The 23228-nt window shown below is 40.0% G+C and overlaps 1 protein-coding gene across 1 annotated transcript in view; it reads left to right on the forward strand.

Annotated features, from left to right (window-relative positions):
* WASHC3 (WASH complex subunit 3) overlaps positions 1 to 6200 on the forward strand; it is a 54861-nt gene extending 48661 nt beyond the window's left edge. The window contains exon 7 of the mRNA XM_007449168.1: positions 5939 to 6200. Coding sequence (XP_007449230.1) covers positions 5939 to 6023 — 85 coding nt within the window. The 3' untranslated portion in view covers positions 6024 to 6200. The remainder of the gene's footprint in view (positions 1 to 5938) is intronic.
* The last annotated feature ends 17028 nt before the right edge of the window (positions 6201 to 23228 follow it).

Below are 23228 nucleotides of genomic sequence, written 5' to 3' on the forward strand. Positions count from 1 at the left end.
ATATATATATATATATATATATATATATATATATATATATATATATATATATATATATATATATAGGGTCAAGCAAGAGCAATTCTGATCATAACATAAAAAGCCAAATTTCTTTTCCCCCTAAGAATATGAATATCCAGTCTGGAAATGATGTTGTGAGTTTTATTATTACATTAACATTTGTAAAGCTTTTATAAGTTATAAAATGCTTTCATATATTACCTCATTTGAGTCTCATGATTTTTGAAGTTTTTCTCTTTTATGTACAAAAGGAACTCTAGTGTGTAGCTTTTCTTTTGTTTTCATAGCAATTCCAATTCAAAATAGCTTTAAATTTCTTTTCTTTATTTATTTTTGGCTGCTTTGGGTCTTCGTTGCTGTGCACGGGCTTTCTCTAGTTGTGGTGAGTGGGGGCTGCTCTTTGTTGCAGTGCATGGGCTTCTCATTGTGGTGGCTTCTCTTGTTGCAGAGCACGGACTCTAGGTGTGTGGGCTTCAGTAGTTGAGGTGCACAGGCTCAGTAGTTGTGGGGCACACGGGCTTAGTTGCTCCGCGGCATGTGGGATCTTCCCGGACCAGGGGTCGAACCCGTGTTCCCTGCATTGGCAGACGGATTCTTAACCACTGCGCCACCAGGGAAGCCCTAAATTTATTTTAAAATGAATGAGGGCAAACAAAAGTATTGGTGAGAATATGAACCTTGTGCACTGTGGGTGGGAGTGTAAAATGATGTAACTGCTACGGAAAACAGTATGGCAATTTCTCCAAAAATTAAGCATAGAATTACCATATGATCCAGCAATTCCACTTCTGGTTATATACCCCAAAGAAGTGAAAGCAGGGACTCAACAGATACTTGTATACTCGTGTTCATAGCAGCATTTTTCACAATTGCCCAAAGGTGGAAACAACCCAAATGTCCATCCACAAGTGAATGGGTAAACAAAATGTAGTATGTGCATACAATGGAGTATTAGTCATCCTTAAACTGGAAGGAAATTCTGATACATGCTGCAACATGGATGAATCTTAAAGACATGATAAATGAAATAAGCCAGTCACAAAAAGACAAATATTACATGATTCCACTTATATGAGGTACTCAGAGTAGACAAATTCATAGGGACAGAAAGTAATGGAGTGGTTGTCAGGGGCTGGAAGGAAAGAGAAATGAGGAGTTATCATTTAATTGGTACAGAGTTTCAGTTTTGCAAGATGAAAAGAATTCTGTAGGTGGATAGTGGTGATGATTGCACAACACTGTGAGTATACTCAACACTACTGAACTGTACACTTTAAAATGGTTAAGATGGTAAATTTTATGTTATGTCTATCATACCACAATAAAAGAGAAAAAAAGAAAAAAAATGAATGAGGACAGAGAATAACAAGTGTTGACAAGGATATGGAGAAATTTTAACCCTCATATTCTGCTGGTGGAAATGTAAAATGGTGCATCCACTGTGGTAAAATGTTTGACAGTTCCTCCAAAAGTTAAACATGGAGCTACCATATGACTCAGCAGTTCCACTCCTAGGTTTATACTTGAGTATTGAAAACATACATTCACACAAAAACTTGTACACAGGGCTTCCCTGGTGCTGCAGTGGTTGAGAGTCCACCTGCTGATGCAGGAGACACGGGTTCGTGCCCTGGTCTGGGAGGATCCCATATGCCATGGAGCGGCTGGGCCTGTGAGCCATGGCCTGCGCGTCCGGCGCCTGTGCTCCGCAACGGGAGAGGCCACAGCAGTGAGAGGCCCTTGTACCGCCAAAAAAAAAAAAAAAAAACTTGTACACAGATGTTCCTAGCAGCATTATTCATAACATCCAAAAAGTAGAAATAACCTAAATGTTCATCAGCTGATGAATGCATAAGCAAAATGTGGTATATCTATGCAATGGAATAATATTCAGCCATAAAAAGGAATGAAGTACTGATAAATGCTACAACATGAATGAACCTTGAAAACATTATGCTAAGTGAAAGAAGCCAGACACAAAGGCTGAATACCCTTGATCCTATTTATATGAAATGTCCTGAATAGGCAAATCCATAGACACAGAAAAGTTGATTCATGGTTGTCAGAGGATGAGGATAAAAGGAAATGGAGAGTGTCTGCTAATTGGTTTTGGGTTTCTTTTTGGAGTAGTGAAAATGTTCTGGAATTAGATAGTGGTCATGTTTTCACAACCTTATGAATATACTAAGAAACACTAATTTGTACAGTTTTAAATGGTGAATTTTATGGTATGTGAATTATACCTCAATTAAAAAATAAGTGACTACTTAAGTGTCCATCAACAGATGAATGGTTAAAGAAGATGTGGTATATATGTCCAATGGAATACTACTAAGCCATACAAAAGAATGAAATTTTGCCATTTGGATGGACTTGGAGGGTATTATGCTCAGTGAAATAAGTCAGGCAGAGAAAGACAAATACTGTATGATATCACTTATACCTGGAATCTAAAAAAAAACAACAAATGAGTGACTATAACAATAAAGAAGCAAACTCACAGTTATAGAGAACAAACTAGTGGTTACCAGTGGAGAGAGAGAAGGGGGAGGGACAATACAGAGGTAGGGGATTAAAAGGTACAAACTATTACATATAACATAAATAAGCTACAAGGATATATTGTACAGCACAGGGTATATAGCCAATATTTTGTAATAGCTATAAATGGAGTATAACCTTTAAAAATTGTGCATCACTCCATCGTACACCTGTAACTTATATAATACTGTACATAAACTATACTTCAAAAAAAACGAGGGCTTCCCTGTGGCGCAGTGGTTGAGAGTCCACCTGCCGATGCAGGGGACACGGGTTCATGCCCCGGTCCGGGAAGATCCCACATGCCGCGGAGCGGCTGGGCCCATGAGCCATAACCACTAGGCCTGCGCGTCCAGGGCCTGTGCTCCGCAACGGGAGAGGCCGCAACAGTGAGAGGCCCACGTACCGCAAAGAAAAACACAAAAAACGAAATGACTACTTAAGATTCCTAAACTTAGTTGTGTAATTTCAGTGAAAGCTTACATTTCATATAACTTTTCCCCACCCTCCACCTATTGCCCCTGCATAACCTAATCTCATCTACTGTTGCACCCCAGTTACTTTACACCCTAGCTACTGAAAGACTTACAGGTCCCAAATGTACTGTGCTGCACCATTCCCATTTTTTTCTTTGCTTAGAATACTCTCATCCCCACTTACTCCCACATTTTCTGTTTCTGCCAAATTCATACCCATCCCACACCCCTTCACAAGTGTCTCCACCTCTCTGGAGTCTTCTGTGACCAACCCTAGTAGAGTGAATTACCTTTTCTTTTCAAACAAGTGTAGTTAGTACAACTGTATTTTTGTGTGTCACACTGTATAACAATTTGTTTGCATTTCTGTCTCCACCACTAAATTACCAGCAACCTCAGAGCAGTAAGTACTTGTTATTCATCTCTGTACCTCCAGCACCTAACATAGTTCTTGGCAAGTAGTAGGTGTATGATAGATGAGAATAATAATAATAGATAACCTTTATTTAATATACTTACTATGTGCCACATATTACTAGTATACTTTACATTTAGTAATTCATCTTAATCATCACAACAATCCCATCAGTCAGTTGGGTACACAGTGTGGTTAAATAGCTTCCCCAGAGTTGCTCAACAAGTACATAGTAAGGCTAGGATTTAAACCGAAGCAATCTAGCTCCAGAGTCTGGGTTCTTAACCACTACGCTATGTAGCATCACATATATTAAAAAATGGTTACACACAAAAATTAATTTTATAATTTCACTCCATTCTAGGCCTAAGCTGCTTTTATCATTTTCTTAAGTAGCATTTATGTTAGGGGAGTTATGTACATTGTTTTATTTGTTTGAGTTGCCCTAGATACTAATATAATTTTGAAGTAGTATTCAAATAATTTCCTCCGGTAATGTTTTCCTTTTTAATAAAATGAACACAGTAAGGAATCATGTATATAGCAAAGAGAAGTTTACTGGGGCTATGTGCCCAGTATTTATGCCCACTACTTTTAGAGTTCTTGCTTCTATGGAGAATGATGAAGACTGTGGTTCTGTGTTAGTATTTTAGGCAGATGGAACATCAGTCAAAACCTATAAATGCTGGGACTTCCCTGGTGGTCCAGTGGGTACGACTCTGTGCTCCCAATGCAGGGGGCCCAGGTTCAATTCCTGGTGGGGGAACTAGATCCCACATGCATGCTGCAACTAAGAGTCCGCATGCTGGGGCTTCCCTGGTGGCGCAGTGGTTAAGAATCTGCCTACCAATGCAGGGGACATGGGTTCGAGCCCTGGTCCGGGAAGATCCCACATGCTGCGGAGCAGCTAAGCCCGTGCGCCACAGCTACTGAGCCTGTGCTCTAGAGCCCATGAACCACAACTACTAAAGCCTGCACGCCTAGAGCTGGTGCTCCGTAACAAGCGAAGCACTGAGATAAGAAGCCTGCACACCGCAACGAAGAGTAATCCCCGCTCACCGCAACTGAGAAAGCCCGCATACAGCATTGAAGACCCAACACAGCCAAAAATAAAATAATAAATAAATAAATAAATTTATAAAAAAAAAAAAAAGGAGTCCGCATGCCACAACTGAGAAATCCACGTGCTGCAACTAAGATCCCCTGGTGCAGCCAAAATAAATAAATAAGTAAGTATGTACGTACATACATACAAACAAAACCTATAAATGCTGTACCCAGCTTTAAAGTTTTATTGTACTGAGTACATGTGACTTCCTCATAGGCATAATCTAAAATTGTGCAGCAGAGCAAACGGGGTTATGTTTGACCCATTGCTAGGGAGCAATGCCAGCATTTCTTCTGTTTCGTAGCATGACAGATATGATATTAAAAAGTATACGTCAAAACTCAGCCATAATTTATAACTAAAGGTAAATAGGAGACTACATTTTCTTATTTTAGTAATAGTAATTATATTTGTGGCAAAGAAGAATTTTATTTGTTGGTGTCCTAAATCTTTAATAAGAATCAAGGAGCCTGAGGGAGAAATACGTCTTGTAGCTTTTTTATTAAAACAGAGCAGGTATATTATTCTTCCTTTCCCTCTTAGTTTCCCCAAGTATACTTTATTTGCTTATTTACTTCCTTGGTTAGATTGAATAGGGCCTGAGTGTTAGTGCTGCCATACTGATTAAATGATTTACTGACAAACTATGGAGCCTATCTAGTTGACTGTTTTAATTACACCATTAAATTTCATGTAGTTTATTATAGCACATCTATGCAAAGCTGGAGTTTAACCATTCTCACATTTTCTTGTTGTGCTTAGGGAACCTTCAAGACATTATTTTTACCAACTCATTCTTATATTCTTTCTCTGATGATAAAACATATAAGTGAGAACATTCAGCAGACATTAAGAAACTTCTTTGACAGGCACTCACTTCCCCTGCAAAATTTCCATATTGCCTGTGTTTCCTAATGGCCATTCCTGAACTCTCTTCCATTTTAAAACTGCTCCCTGGAGCTTTCCTGAGCATGAAGATTTTCTTTTTCTTTCCACTTCTAGCTTTCCTTTCTCTGTACCTCATGGACACTTGGAGGCTGCAAGGATTTAGCACTGGTCATGCCAGCCTCTCCAGATCGCATCTCTGTCTGTAGTTGGGTCTCCATGGTAATGAGAAGCAGAAAGTGCTGAAGTAGCACACTGTGTAAGGACTGGCAGGAGAAAACAGTGCCGTGGCCTGTACAGGAATAGCACTGAATCCCCATGGTGCTGGAGAAGCCAGCAAGAAGCACGCTGTGGCGGAGAGCGGGAGACACTCAGTTAAGGACGCAGATTTGGCAGATTTATTAGCAGCAGTATTCTAAGATGAACCTAATTTACAGTTAGTGCTTTTTTTCAACTGGAAAAAACATTAAAATTTTTTTCCTTATCTTTTAGGAGGCCAGATGCTCCAGTGCCTGATGGTGAAGGTGAAAAAAATATAGAAGAAAATTCAGACAGCGAATCTTCTTTTAGTGACTAAGCTTAATGTTGATAACAATTACATATGCATGTGTTGGTGCATATTTACATTCTATAAGAAAGAGAACCTGAACTTTAACTCTTAGTCATAAAAACATCAAATGGCTACATATCCACCACCAAGCTTCCTCTATGTTAAAAAATAAATAAATAAAGCATTTATAATAAGCTGGCAGTATGTCTTGTTACCAAAATAAAGGACCCTGAACTGAAAAATAGAATAGCCTAAATAAAGTACTCAGTATTTGAGGGATGCAGTGAGCATCTAAAATGAAGTCAATGTGAGTTTAGTGATCAAAAATAGACTCAATGCAAAACAAAAAAGTGAATTTGGCTAAATGAATTATTCAATTTTTGTGAATATTTTAGCATGAAAAGTATTATGTACATTTGTATCTTAAGAGTTGTTAAAGAAATTTCTGGCAGAAAGTAATACTGGATTGAAATTTTCTGTGACAGCTGGAAGCTTATATATCATATTTATTGTGGATCTGGAACTTATTGGTAGTATTTATTAGCATGTAAAGCTTTTCACAACTTGGCCATTAGTTCATATACTATCAAAGTCAGATATTCTTATTATATTTATCATCAAGTAGAAATTGAATTGAAAGTAGTTTCAGTGTGGTTCAGAGTGAGCTGATAGCAGAAGTTGACAAAGGGATGTGATGTGGGGCAAAAGAGGTGTTTGCTGCTGTCTACCCCTTGCCTATTCAGAATTGAGTCCAGTGTTAAGTCTACTCCATTACCAGGTCTTCAAAATGATGACTAGCCACAGTCTGTAGAAGACTACACAGGAGGATTAGTGAGACAAGCTGTAGTTCCTTGTGCTACAACTGAACTCAAGGCCAAAACTCATATCCACCATCTCTTTCCTGCATCACCCATTTGAGACTTTCCTTGCTCTCTTCCAGAAATTCAGCAGGTCTAGTTTGGTTGAGTGACCCAGACCTTCATCCCTTCAGAGATGGGCCTTGGTTACTTTGCCCCTTTTAGGCTATGATTATCACATTTGTCTGTTTGCTGTTCACACCAGGCATAGAAGCATCAAGAATCACCCCAATGAATCGCCTGAGTTCCAGACACATCCTCCTTGTTTCATTTTGTAATTGTAATCCTAGCTCTCCATGTTAACCAACATTAACTCCCTTTTCTTGCCTGTTGTCCCACAGACATGAGCAGCCCAACAGGATCAGTTTGGCAGCAGTAGCTTTAGTTCTGTAGAAATCTTAACTGTGCTTCTTGATAGAAATGTGCTAGCTTTTTCCTCTTCCCCTGTCTAGGAAACAGGACCTCCAATTCAGCAGAGCCAAAGGTGGTAGGGGGAATGGGAAGCACAATTCTGCAAGTAGGTTACTGAGAATGGTGGTAGGAAGGGCCAGTCCTATTTCTATCCTCTTGGCTCCTAGACCCATAAATTCTAGCAGTTGGGGACATGGAATTACATACTGGCCTTTGGTATAGTGCATGTATCACTTCCTAGAAAACAGTACCCCAGCCCTGCAGGCTGTATCTCTCAGCTGGTGTCTAAGCAGATGCTGTAATAGTCCATTCCATTGTTCTGTTAGATTGACTGCTTCTGGATAATGCTGCATATGATAGGATCATGGATCCAGTAATTCATATTGCTCTTCATTTACTGCAAAATAGTTCCTCAATCTGAGGTAATATAATTCAAGGTACATTATTTGTAATAAGCATTTTTTTTTTTGTCATTCTGTAGACTATCAGATAGTAATGATGACTGAGGTACTGATGGAAGGGAAAACAAGCCTGAATTAAGAATACAAATTAATTACAATAGAAAAGAATTGCTTCCTCCTCCAAGGTGGAAGGAAATTAATGTAAACAACTTGCTCCCATGTGGCTAATTGATCTCTTGAAGGAGTGTTATGAGTCGTGGGTTTCTGCTGCTGACAGATCACGTGTTCAACAGTGACATAACTCCATCAGCCTTAGACAAAGCTCAAGCTGTCAGGTCTATGCCTAGCCTCTATCTCTGCCACCATGATTACTTCACTTATGGGTTTGTTGTGTAAGCCTGGAGTGGTAAAGGGCAAGGCTGGCCGAAATCTACTGAAGAATCATCCTGTCCACTTAATCTTTGCCTCCTCAGGTTAGTGCTGCATTCCATGATACAAAAATCTACACACTTTTCTATAATCAAGACTGTGTTTATCCTTAACTCAGGCCACATCTTTCTCCATGACTGTGAATGACCAAGTGTACTGTTTGAAGCTCTATCAGGAAGATTTTTCATTTTTCCCTTACCACTGATCCTTCCAGGCACCTCTGAGAGGAGACAGTGTGGAAGCCAGCCATTTCTGGCTCACACCAAGATATCAAGCTGGTCTACCCATGAACAAGACCCACATTTTCCTTCTCTGTCATCTGGTATGTTAATATTGCAGAAATAGCCTTACTTCTTCACTTCCCCCTGTCTCCATGCCATTTCCCATAAGATTTTCACTGCTTTCCCACTCTGCGTGGAGTTATTCTGCCTCACCTTTGGACTCTGAACTTAGTCATGTGATTTTCTTTGGGTCAATGGAATATTAGCAAATTTGATCCAAGCAGAAGCTTGAGAAATACTTGGGTAATTGGTCTTGCCTTCTCTTGTGCCTCTGATAGAGAAATATGACTGGGATAGTCTGATGGAGAATGAGAGGTGTGTGGAGCAGAGCTAAGCTGTTCTAGTCACATAGCAGCCAAACCCAAGATGTGAGCAAGCCCAGCCAAGATCAGAAAATCTGCCTAACCACATCCCAGCTGGCCCTAGATGCCAGAATAATAAATGCTCAATGTTGAGTCTCAAAGTTTTTTTGGTTATTTATTACATAGCATTATTGTAGCAATAAATACTGATAAAACTGACCATAGGGGATTCCCCATGGATCATAGGAGTAGGTTGAAGGAGATGCATTAGTCCATGAGAGGTAAATGATACAGGAATCTAGTCTACTTGTCCATGTAACTTACATGTGCCCTCTGGACTTGCTCAGGCTTGATCCCAAATGTATCATTTCCATCAAAATAATGGATTGTTACTGTCTGGCCCTATGATATGAACCTGATAACACCTAGCTCATGATGGACAGCTCCAATTAATAACTTGATGTCATATATAAGATTCTCAATTTCTGCCAGGCACAGAGGCATGCCAAGGGTTGCTTTTCAAACAATGATGAGGCAGGCCTTTGTTCCAGAACCCAATGTCTGTACTGTTAATCTTCTGTTGGAGCTTGCCAGAGATGCTATACAATGTTCTACCACAGATACTTGTAGCATCAATGGATAATCAGTCATATAGTCTGAGCAGGAGGGCAGCTCACATCACAGCCTGAGCCTGCAGCAGAGTCCTCTCTCTTGCCCTGGGCCCCACTTGAAACTAGCAGCCCTCTAACTCTCCCCATAAATGGGTGAGAGCAGCATTTAGCTTCAAAAGTCAAAGTCCCCAACACTGTACCTTTTTCTTAATGGTAGAGGGTGCAAGTTCAATAACTTGTCCTTCACTTGGAGGCATGTCCCAGCATCCTCTAGACCATTGGACCCCTAAAATCTACAGGGGTCCAAATCTTCCATCCTCCCACTTTAACTGAGGGACAGTGATGACATTTTACATCACTCAATATCAAGTCTATTCAGCGCACTCTTATCCAACTACCTTTGAAAGGATTGCATTATACAGTTACTTTAATAAGTGGCTTATGGTACTTTAGAGAAAGAGTGGGCAGATATTTATTCTATATGCTTGTAGTGGCATAAGTAGCATTTTTCAAAGGGCATTGGCCTCCTTTTCAATTGATGAACATGAAATGATAGTTACAGGATAACACTTCTGCATTATAGCAGTTGACATCAACTTTCTGCTCTCTGGCTCTTGCTTTTTTGGATAAAACTGTACCCTAGTCTACTGCCTTCTACCTTGAACATGAGCTACACTGTGCTCCCTGAACACCAAGGAAACTTGGTTGCCGCTTCAGCCTTGCTGCCACTTTGCCAGTGATGGATGGAATACCACTACCTGCCTCCTGCCATTATAGAATTCTATCGTCTCAATTAATATAAGAGAGCCCAATTCTGTGGCATCATTTCCTACTGTGAATCCTGGTCTAGATACCACTAATTTTCTCAAATATATCGTTGCCATTCTCATTAGTACAATCTTTATTGCCTTAGTAAAGAGAGTGTTCTCTGGGCTCTTCCTGGGAAAATAATAGGTTGGTTCTCTTGACACATGACATAAATCCATTCTAACATTCCCACCTCTCTGAGCCACTGACCTCTTCTTCATTACTTTGACAAGGCAATTCCAGCGTCTCCATCTCATTTAGTGTAGGCCACGAAGATTCAAGAAGCCATCCCAGCAGCCTATTAACACCAAGTGTCCTTGCCAGGATGTTAAATCTTGCGTCATAAGACAGTGCTCCCGTGTCAATAAACTCTCCTCTATCCAGTCTAATATTCTGCCACTCTGGTCCAGCACATTCAAGATCTGTTCCCACACATATTCTTTAAATTCCTGCCAGTAATGATTAGCCAGTTCCTAAAATTCTTCAGTAAAGCTGTCTCTTCCCAGATCAAGAACTATATTTTCTCTCTCAGCTGAAATTGGCATTAGTTATTCTTCTCATGGCAGTGGGAGGAAACAAGTTCAATCTTGAGGTAGTTAGAGTCATCTTACAAGACATCTACTTTAGGTGAACACTGTGTGTGGTCTCCAGGTAAGGGGAGGCTGCCCCTCCTCTAGAGAGGGAGAAAGAGCTGCTTTGGCTGGTGTGGAAGGTTCAGAGAAAACCAAGAATTCAAGCTCCTCAAGCATATCCACCCAAATTTTCTCATCGCAAGTCTCAGTATCTCTCCTCTGATACCAGGGCTGTGACACTAGCAAAGGAGACTTGTGGAGGTTGCACATTTTATCTCCTTTGCAGCTCTGCCACCCTTACAATTGCACTCTGAGCCTGATTTTCACTACAGAAATCCTATGGCTAAGGAGATAAGGGTCTCTTTAAATACTGCCAAGGTGACCTTTTGGCTTTCAGTGTGCCCTAAGATGATAGTTGGCTGATCTGAGTTTGTTATTTACTTTCTTTTTTTCAAGGCTTCCAAGGCAGATAACAAATGCTAACCAATTCCACAATCCTTTGCCCCCCAAACCATTCTAGTGACAGAGCTACTGGATAACCCATTTCTTCTTATCCCATTCCATCACAGGTGAGATTCCTAGGCATTGTGATGCAGACCAGGGATTACCACCATCCTGCTTATCCTAGCAATAAGGTAAGTGATCCCATTGCAGAATCCCATCCTAATGATCTGCTTTCAAGGATCACTCTCATACCAAAGTCATATGTTATATTCCTCCTAAAACAGACCTTGAGACAAACATTTGGGTGCGAGTAGATGATTTGTGAACTAAACCCAGGAAGCAGGAGTAAGAGAGAAGGAAAAATGAGAGAGGGAAGAAAATGTAACACAAGGATATTATCAAGATTGCCATTGTGAATGCTTGGGAGTTGATTCCAGGACCAGCACCTCTTTAGAAATGAGCAGGTGCTTCTCAGAACTGTCCACCAGAAGGACTAGAGGCTAGATCATACGTGCACTATCCCTGGACCCGTTGGTTGAGAACATTTCTCGTCTACACTTAGGGGATACATTTGCATTTAGGCCTCGGGGGCTCCCATGGTCTAGAAAAGGACACTTTGTCAGTAAGTGGAGAGATGGGGCACTCATATGAGATGTTATTGTCACTAAAATGTGAGTCTGAGATTGAGGTGAACTGTCGACTACAGCTGTGGCTGAAATCCAAGATGGGCCTAGGGGAAGAGTTGCAGGGCACCACTGGAAGCATCAGCTACAGGTTCCAAAACACCAAACTTCCCTGAAATTACCTTTATTTAAAATGTATAATTTTCTTCTTGGATATAAAGGCAAAGTGGGTGGTAAGCCACACTCAAGATTTCCAGAACGTTTTCATCAAAATTTTTAGTTTTAAAAGTCTTCCAAGAATGAGCAAAGGATAAACAATGGCTAAATCTATATCTTTATAGTATGTTATAATTATAATATGATTTTTAAAGGTTTCCTTTTAAACATACCCCCACAGAGTTCCTCTGTGAAACTTTTATATCTGAACTAGAGCATGGCTCCCGTTAAAGAATAAATTGTGTCCGTGTGCTGGTGAAGAGTGCCCAGACAACATAACGTTCAGTAAAACTGCTGTTTCTGATCAAGTTCTTCCCCAAAACAAGCTTGATTTCCAGAATTCGTGAAGAACTTAAATTCCACAATTTAATCCTGTGCTTTAAACAGCTGCTGCAATGATGCCAAGGTGTCTTTTCAAAAACATTCAATTTTACCTTTCTTGTTAGTAAGATTAATAAACAATAGGAATGATACTAAAGCAAGTGTCACTCTGACTTTGATTTCAGATAGACGGCTTTAAATAAAACATTTATCTTCCTTTGGAACATGGAGTGTAAAGATTTTATCTGTGACTCCATTTCTTCTCTTCCCCAAACAGTAGGCAGCTTACAAGTAAATAAATTTGGGAAAAACTCATTTTACAATTATTTACTAGGCATCTGGGTATACTTACGTTTAAATTAATATAATTAGATTAAAGCACTTTACAAGTAAATACTTCGTTTCACAGTTAACATCGCAAACTTTTTTTTTCACAGTAAGTCCTAAGTATTGGAATAATAACATTCTAGAAGAAATCTTAGCAAAATGTCTAGTCTGATTGCCTCATTTTTACCAGTGAATGAATTGAAGCCCAGAGGAGTCGAATGATTCCCTCAAATGTAAGAAAGAAAAGAGGTTTATTCATATAAACAAAAGTGCTTAATCTATCAGTAATATTCTTATCTTAAATATTAATACTATTAGTTATTCATACAAAAGCAAATTACTTAAAATTTCAGTAATCTTATTAAAATTTCACATTGTAATCTGCAAAATAGAGTTGTGAAAAAATATTTATACTTAAGGATATTCTAACATCAATATTTCAATTTTTTCACTTATATTAAAATATGTGACCCCGTGGCAATCAAATAAAGCTACTTCTACATTTTCTGAGGGACATCTTAACCATCTGGTTTATACATTGCTATACTGTCATTCTAGTTTTCCAAATCAAACCTTAGAAAATTCTAAGAACCTGGCAGTATAGTTTTCTTTTTTTCATAAATTTCTTTATTTTGGGCTACATAGGGTCTTCAGTGTTGTGCACGGGCTTTCTCTACTTGCGGTGAGCAGGGGCTACTCTTTGTTGTGGTGTGCGGGCTTCTCATTGCGGTACACGGGCTCTAGGTGCACGGGCTTCAGTAGTTGTGGCACGTGGGCTCAGTAGTTGTGGCTCGCAGGCTCTAAAGAACAGGCTCAGTAGTTGTGGCGCATGTGCTTAGTTGCCCCGCGGCATGTGGGATCTTCCTAGACCAGGGATCGAACCCGTGACCCCTGCATTGGCAGGCGGACTCTCAACCACTGTGCCACCAGGGAAGTCCTTGCAGCATAGTTTTTAAATGGCCTATGTAAACACACAGTACGTAGATAGCAAAATTTTTAAAACCCCAAGGGTAAAATCTATAACAAAATTCCATGAAAGATACAAACTATCAAAAATCACTCCAAAAGAAATAAATAATTTGAACAGCCTTATATTTACAGAAGAAATTGAACTTACAGTTAAAAACATTCCCATAAAGAAAACTGGACACCCACATGGATTCGTTGGTGAATCCTACCAAACATTTAAGGAAGAAATAATGCCAATTCTACACAAACTCTTCCAGAACACTGAAAAGGGAAAACTACCTCTATGAGACCAACATTAGTAGGATACCAAAAGCAGACAGACATGACAATAAAAGAAAATTATAAACTAATATCCTTCATGAAAACAGAGGTAAATATTCTTTAAAATGTCTTAACGAATTGAATCTGACATCATAAAAGATGTACAGATGTCCAATAAAAATATGAAAATTGCTTATCATCATGTATGATTAGGGAATTGCAAATTAAAACAACAGTGTGATTATACCACATACCTATTAGAATGACTAAAATCCAAAATACTGATAACACTAAATTCCGGGAAGGATGCAGATTAACAGTAACCTTCATTCATTGCTGATGAGAATGCAATATAGTACAACCCCTTTGAAAAACAGCTTAGCATTTTCTTACAAAGCTAAACATAGTTTTATCATACAGCAAGCATGCTCCTAGATATTTACCCATGAATGTTTATAGCAGCTTTATTCATAATTCCCCAAACTGGAAGTAACCAGGGTTTCTTTCAATAGGTAAATGAATAAACAAACTCTAATATATTTATACAATGGAATATTATTTGGCAATAATAATAAATGAATTACCAAACCATGGAAAGACACAGAGGAACCTTAAATGTATGTTTCTAAGTGAAAGAAAGCCAGTCTAAAAACACTACATGTTATGTGATTTAAACTATATGACATTTTGGAGAAGGCAAAATTACAGAGATAGTAAAAGATCATTAGTTGTCAGGATGTGAGGGGAGGGAAGGTAGGACTGAACAGGTGAAGCACAGGGCATTCTTAGGGTAATTAAACTATTCTGTATGAAACTATGATGATGGACACATACCATTATTTATTTCTCAAAATCCATAGAACTATACAACACAGAGTGAACTTAATATAAACTATGGACTAGTTAATGATAATATATCAATACTGGTTCATTAATTGTAACAAAAAATTGTTTTGTTAATTATAACAAATGAGTCACTTTAATGCAAGATGTTAATAATAGGGGAAACCAAGAGGGTGGGTTGTGAAGTGGAATGTGTATCTGAAATTTCTATACTGTTCGCTCAGTTATTCTATAAATGTAAAATTGTACTAAAAGAATATTTTTTAAAAAACAATACATTAGACTTCCCTGGGGGTGCAGTGGTTAAGAATCTGCCTGCCAATGCAGGGGACACAGGTTCAAGTCCTGGTCCAGGAAGATCCCACATGCCGCGGAGCAACTAAGCCATGCACCACAATTACTGGGGCTGTGCTCTAGATCCACAACTACTGGGGCTGTGCCCACGATCCACAACTGCTGAGCCCACATGCCACAACTACTGAAGCCTGTGCGCCTAGAGCCCGTGCTCTACAACAAGAGAAGCCCACGCACCACAAGGAAGAGAAGCCCATACACCACAAGGAAGAGAAGCCCACGCACCACAAGGAAGAGTAGCCCCTGCTCGCAGCAACTAGAGAAAGCCCGCATGCAGCAATGAAGACCCAACGCAGCCAAAAATAAATTAAATAAATAAATTTTAAAAACAAAACAAAGAAACAATACATTATGTCCAAGTGGAATTTATCCCAGGAATGCAAGGTTGGATTAACACTAAAAAATCAATTAATGTAATTTATCATATTAACAAACTAAAAGAAAACCATATAATCATCTCAACAGAAAGCACATTTGACAAAAGTCAACATCCATTCCTGATAAAAATTCTCAACATAATAAAAATGAATTTCCTTGACCTGATAAAAAGTTTCTACAAAAACCCTACAGCTAACATTACTTAATGGTGAAAGGCTGAATACTTTTCCCTTAAGATTAGGGAACAAGACAACAATGTCTACTCTTACCACTTCTATTCAACATGCTACTGGAGATTCTAACCAGTAAGATATGGCAAGAAAGGAAATAAAAGTCATACAGATTGTAAAGAAGTAAAACTATTTTTACTCACAGATGACATTATTATCTGTGTAGACAATCCATTGGAATATATAAAAACAGCTACCAGAACTAATAAGTGAGTTTAACAAGGTTGAAGGATACAAGATCAATATACAAAAATCAATTGTATTATTATATACTATCAATGAACAATTTTAAATTACCATTTACAATAGCATCAAAAACCATGAAATCCTTAGGGATGACTCTACCAAAATATATGAAATACAGGTATACTGAAAACTACAAAACATTGCTGAGAGAAACTAAAGAAGACCTAAATAAATAAAGTGATTGACTGTGTCCCTGGATTGGAAGACTATGTTGTTAAGATGTCAGGTCTTACCAAATTGATCAATAGATTAAATGCAATCCAATTAAAAAAACCCAAAAGCTTTTTTTTAAATAAAAATTGACCAACTGATTCTAAAATTCATTTGGAAATGCACAAAACCTAGAATATCCAGAACAACTTTTAAAAAGAACAAAGTTGAGGCTTCCCTGGTGGCACAGTGGTTGAGAGTCTGCCTGCTGATGCAGGGGATGTGGGTTTGTGCCCCGGTCCGGGAGCATCCCACATGCTAGGGAGCGGCTGGGCCCGTGAGCCATGGCCGCTGATCCTGCGTGTCCGGAGCCTGTGCTCCACAGCAGGAGAGGCCACAACAGTGAGAGGCCCATGTACCGCAAAAAAAAAAAAAAATCAGAACAACTTTTAAAAAGAACAAAGTTGAGGCTTCCCTGGTGGCGCAGTGGTTGAGAGTCCGCCTGCTGATGCAGGGGATGTGGGTTCACGCCCCGGTCCGGGAGCATCCCACATGCTGGGGAGCGGCTGGGCCCGTGAGCCATGGCCGCTGATCCTGCGCATCCAGAGCCTGTGCTCCACAACAGGAGAGGCCACAACAGTGAGAGGCCCGTGTACCACAAAAAAAAAAAAAAAAAGAACAAAGTTGGAGGACTGAAACTACTTGATTTCAAGAGTTATTATAAGCTACAGTAATCAAGAAGGTATGGTATTGGTGTAAAGAGAGACAAATATATCAGTGGAACAAAATAGAGAGTCCAGAATTAGACCAACACATATATGGTGCTAATTTTTAACAAAGAAACAAAGGCAATTCAGTGGAGAAAGGACAGCACTTCAACAAATGGTGACAGAACAATTTGATGTCTATATATTTTAAAAATGAACTTTAATCCATACCTTAAACCTTATACAAAATTAAAATGTTTCATAAACCTAAATGTAAACCCTAAGACTATAACATTTCTAGAAAAAATACATCTTTGTAACCTTGGGTTAGTCAAAGATTTCTCAGATGCACTACCAAAAGCATGATCCATAAAAACCAAATTAGGGAATTCCCTGGTGGTCCAGTGGGTAAGATGCCACGCTCCCAACGCAGGGGACCCGGGTTCGATCCCTGGTTGGGGAACTAGATCCTGCTTGCATGCCACAACTGGGAGTCCGCATGCCACAAACTAAAAGATCCCACATGCCATGACTAAAGATCCCGCATGCTGCAACGAAGATGCCAAGTACTGCAACTAAGACCTTGCACAGCCAAAATAAATAAATATAAATAAATATTTTAAAAATACCAAGTTAATAAATGGAAGACCAAAGTTAAAAACTTCTCTTTGAAAGACACTGTTAAGAGAAAGAAAAGACACACCATAGACTGGGAGAAAATGTTTGCAAATTGTATATCTGATATAGGACTTATCTCTAAAATATATAAAGAACTCTCAAAACTTAATAATAAATAAAAAATCCAACTTGGGGCTTCCCTGGTGGTGCAGTGGTTGAGAGTCCGCCTGCCGATGCAGGGGACACGGGTTCGTGCCCCGGTCTGGGAAGATCCCACATGCCATGGAGCGGCTGGGCCCGTGAGCCATGGCTGCTGGGCCGTGGCCGCTGGGCCAAATGAATCCCACATGCCATATAGCAACTAAGCCCGTGCACCGCAGCTGCTGAGCCTGCTCTCTAGAGCCCGCGAGCCACAACTACTGAGCCCATGTGCCGCAACTACTGAAGCCCGCGTGCCTAGAGCCCGTGCTCCGCAACAAGAGAAGTCACTGCAATGAGAAGCCCATGCACCACAATGAAGAGTAGCCCCCACCATCCACAACTAGAGAAAGCCTGTGCACAGCAACAAAGACCCAAGCAGACAAAAATAAATAAATAAAATTAATAAATTTATTTTAAAAATAAATAAAATACCTAAAGAAAGAAAATGTGAGCTAGAGATTTTACATCCAGGCAAACTGGATATAAATTTTTTTTTAATATTTTATTTTATTTGCTTCGTTGAGTCTTCATTGCTGTGCATGGGCTTTCTCTAGTTGCAGCCAGCGGGGGCTTCTCTTCGTTGCGGTGTGTGGGCTTCTCATTGTGGCAGCTTCTCTTGTTGCAGAGCATGAGCTCTAGGCGCACGGGCTTCAGTAGTTGTGGCACATGGGCTCAGTATTTGTGACTCGTGGGCTCTAGAGCGCAGGCTCAGCAGCTGTGACACACGGGCTTAGTTGCTCTACAGCATGTGGGATCTTCCCAGACCAGGGCTCGAACCCATGTCCCCTGCATTGACAGGCGGATTCTTAACCACTGCACCAGGAGGAAAGTCCCAAACTGGATATAAATTTGAACTTCAAATATAAACATACAGTCAGACTCTTAATCCTGGAACTCAACAAAACAAACAACCCAATTTTAAAAATTGGCATAGGACTTGAATATGTATCCTCCCTAGAAAAGATATACAAATGGCCAATAAGCACATGAAAAGATGCCCAACATCACTAATCATTAGGGAAATGCAAATAAAAACAACAATGAGATAACACCTCACACCCATTAGGATGGCTATTAGAAAACAAAATAACAGAAATAGCAAGTGTTGATGAGGATGTGGAGAAATTGGAACCCTTCCATAATGCTGGTGGGAATGTAGAATTGTGCAGTTGCTGTGGAAAGCAGTATAGCAGTTCCTCAAAAAAAAATTAAGCATATAATTACCATATGATCCAGTGGTTCCACTCCTGGGCATATATCCAAAAGAAGTTAAAGCAAGGACTCAAACAGCATTATTCACAATAGCCCAAAGGTGGAAGCACCTCAGTTGCCCATCCATAGATGAATGGATGAACAAAATGTAGTATATACATACAATGAAATATTATTCAGCCTTAAAGGAAATTCTGTTATAGGCTACAACATTGACAACCCTTGAAGATATGATAAATGAAACAAGCCAGACACAAAAGGACAAATATTGTATGATTCCACATGTATGAGTTACCTGGAGTAGTCAAATTCACAGAGATAGAAAATATAATGGTAGTTACCATTGGCTTGAGGGAGAGGGGGAATAGGGAGTTATTGTTTAATGGGTACAGAGTTTCAGTTGAAGATGAAAAAGTTCTGGAGATGGATAGAAGCGATGTTTGCTCAACAGTGTGAATGTACCTAATGCCGCTGAACTGTACCCTTTAAAATGATTAAATGCTAAATTTTATGTATATTTTATCACAATAAAAAAGACTATTATGATCATGCAAGAACCTAGGAACCTAATTAGGAAATATAGTTTCCACGAGACTGTCCTTAAAAATCTAATACCCCTCATAGGGGGCACAGATGAGTAAACAAGGTTGCAGTGGAATGTAACAACCAATACCATGTGCTAGATACTGGCTCTAAGTGCTCAGGGCAAAGATTTATTTGTTTATATAACAAATGACTGCTAAGTACTTTTGTTCTGTGCCAGTACTGTTCTAGGTGTCAAGGATATTGCACTGAATAAAACAGACAAATAAATGTCCCCACCTTCATGTAGCTTACCTTCTTATTGGGGTAGAGAGAAACAAGTAAAATGTACTGTATGACAGATGGTAATAAGTGCTTGAAGAAAAATTAAGCAAGGAAGGAGGTTAGCTAGTAGAGAGTGTGGGGAGGGATTCACAATCTAGTGGTGGGAAAGACATAAACAGATACTTCTTAAAAATCAAGATGAATGTTCCACAAAGAATATATATGGGACTTCCCTGGTGGCATGGTGGTTAAGAATCTGCCTGCCAATGCAGGGGACATGGGTTCAAGCCCTGGTCCGGGAAGATCCCACATGCTGCGGAGCAGCTAAGCCCCTGCACCACAACTACCGAGCCTGTGCTCTAGAGCCCGTGAGCCACAACTACTGAAGCCCGCGCGCCTAGAGCCCGTGCTCCGCAGCAAGAGAACCCACCGCAATGAGAAGCCTGCGCACCACAACAACGAGTAGCCCCTGCTCACCACAACTAGAGAAAACCCACACGCAGCAACGAAGACCAAACACAGCCCAAAATAAACAAATAAAATAAATTAATTAATTTTTTTAAAAAAGAATATATATGGAATATTTTATGGATGGACCAAGGAGGGGCAGCTAATCTCACCTTGGAGAAGGGGAATATCAGGGAAGTTGTTTAGATAGAGCAGTGTCTGATATGAGTATTAAAGAATGCCATGAAGAGGCATTAGTAGAAAGGAGGGGGCAAGATCAGCAGAAGGAGCATCATGTATAAATATCAGGATGTTTGAGACACTGGGGCATCCAAGGAACTGAGTAATTCAGTGTGAGGAGAGAGAGGAGGTGGGCAGATTGGGGCATTATGGGCCATGATGTGGAGTTTGAATTTTATCTGGAAATCTATGAGAACTATCAAAAGATATTAAACATGGGGCTTCCCTGGTGGCGCAGTGGTTGAGAGTCGGCCTGCCGATGCAGGGGACACGGGTTCGTCCCCCGGTCTGGGAAGATCCCACATGCCGCAGAGCGGCTGGGCCCGTGAGCCACGGCCGCTAAGCCTGCGTGTCCGGAGCCTGTGCTCCGCAACAGGAGAGGCCACAACAGTGAGAGGCCCACGTATCACAAAAAAAAAAAGATATTAAACATGGAAGTGACACACTTGTGTTCTACTTTGGAAAGGTCACTTTTTGTTGCATGGACCTGACTGAAAGAAACCAAGACCAGAAGCAGGGAGATTGAATTAAGGCACTGGCTGTAGGAATAGAGAGAAGACCCATGTGAGAAATGCCTAGGAGCAAATAAATACAGTTTGGTGACCAACTGGATATGAGATTTTGAAGGACAGAGACATCAAGGATGATGCCAAGGTTTAAGGCTATGATGACTAGGTACCATTCACTAAATTAAGGAGTGCAAAGGAGAACAAATTTAGGGTAAATAATAATTCTATTTAAGACTTGTTTATTTTGGACCACTTGTGGACATCCAAGTGAAGCTTTCCAGTAGAGCACATCTGGAACTTAGAAAAAAACTCTGGGCTGGAGATGCAGATTTGGTAGTATCAGCCTATAGTAGATAGATGAAACCATGGACCTGGATGAGATCATGAAGGAAACTTGAGATTCAGAAGAAGGAGGCCAAGGAAGGAACCAGAAGGAAAACACCTAACTCATGAGACAGGTGGAGGAAGAGCAACCCAGTACAAAGGCTATTAAGACATAGTCAGAATTAGGAGAAGAGGACCCAGAAAGGTTGGCATCACAGAAGCCAATATCAAAGAGCTGTTCAAGTGGGAGGGAGCAGCCACCATCAACAAATGCCAGGTAGCACTTATCACGCCTTGTTACTTACTTGACTTTCCTGCCAAACTTGAGCTCTGCGAGGGCATGTGTACTTCTTACCTTCATATTTCCAGCTCCGGGTACACAGCAGATATTTAATAAATATTTTATCAAATAAACAAAGATTAAAGCTAAAAATTCATTGGATTTGGTAGCAAATAAATAACGGGTGATCTTGATGAGAACAATTTTAGGAGAGTGGTGAGGGTGAAGCCATAAAGCAGTGGGTTGAGGTATAAATGGGATATGAGAAAAATAGAAGAATCTTTTCAGAGGTTTGGCTGAGAAGAGGAAAGGATAAAACAACAGCTAGGAGTCAAGTAGGGCAGAAGGAACATGGGAGGGTTTTAGCCATATAAACCTTTTATTTTTTTTTAGTGGTGGTAGATACCTGAATAGAAAAAGAGGAGAATTGATGGAGGAAGTGTGTTCTGAAAGTGGAAAAGACAGAATCTAGACCTTGGGTGGAAGAAAGGCATAAACATGTAAATAGTTGAATAAAAGTAAAAGGCTACAAATAGAAACAACTATGCAAGAACTCCTGTCAGTCATTGCATGATTAATTGTCAAACAATTGACGGTCAAAAAGGGACCAATGTCAGAAAAGGATGAAATCACTTGCACGGGACGGGGAACTTTTTTGGGAGACTGTGGGATTTGAGCTGGGTCTTAAAGTATGTGTTAGGTAGATGGAGAAGCAATGGGAGGGCATTCTACATGAAGGGACTGCCGAGGTAGTGCTTTGTAATAAAAAATAATTTAAAAAGAGCCCCTGGATCTTTTTCAAGACATGCTTCAAATTTTTCAAACAGGGAAAATTTCAGCCATTGTTTCTTTTAAATATTTTGTCTGTCTCCACCTGCCTCTCCTTACCTTCTGGAACACCAAATACACATATGTTAGGCTGCTGGTTGTTGTCCCATAGCTCACTGATGGTCTGTTCATGTACTCCAGTCTTTTAGTCTTTGTGTTTCATTTTGGGTAGCTTCTATTGTGGTCTTCAAATTCACTGATCTTTTCTTCTTGCCATGTCTAATCTGCTGTTAATCTATGCCCCATCCAGTTCACTTTTATTTTTTTGTAAGCTTTTTTTTTAAAATTAATTAATTAATTAATTTTTTGGCTGTGTTGGGTCTTCATTTCTGTGCGAGGGCTTTCTCTAGTTGTGGCAAGCGGGAGCCACTCTTAATCGCGGTGCGTGGACCACTCACTATCGCGGCCTCTCTTGTTGCAGAGCACAGGCTCCAGACACACAGGCTCAGTAGTTGCGGCTCACGGGCCTAGTTGCTCCGTGGCATGTGGGATCTTCCCAGACCAGGGCTCGAACCCATGTCCCCTGCATTGACAGGCAGATTCTCAACCACTGCGCCACCAGGGAAGCCCCCAGTTCACTTTTCAACTGTAGAGGTTTTACTTGGGTCTTGTTCATACTCATGCTCATGCTTTCCTCCAACTCCTTGAACATATGGGATGTATTTATAGTAGCTGTTTTATGTCTTTGTCTACTAACTCCACTATCTATATCATTTCTAAGTGTGTTTCTATTGATTTTGTCCTCATATTGGATCTTATATTCCTGCTTCTTTACATGTCTGGTAATTTTTAAATTTAAGGTCAGACATTGGAAATTTAACTTTTGGAGGGTACTGGATATGTTTGGAATCCTTTAAATACTTTTGTACTTTGCAATAGGATGCAGTTAAATTACTTGGAAACAGTTCAATGTTTTCAAGACTTGCTCTTAAGCTTTGTTTGGTGGGTGCAGAACAGCTTTTAGGGCTAATTTGACCCTTCTATTGAGGCAATATGCTTCTGAAGTCTCCCTCAGTTTCTTATGTG

The sequence above is a fragment of the Lipotes vexillifer genome, unplaced genomic scaffold (genome assembly GCF_000442215.2).
Source record: "Lipotes vexillifer unplaced genomic scaffold, Lipotes_vexillifer_v1.1 scaffold89, whole genome shotgun sequence".
NCBI lineage: Eukaryota > Metazoa > Chordata > Mammalia > Artiodactyla > Lipotidae > Lipotes > Lipotes vexillifer.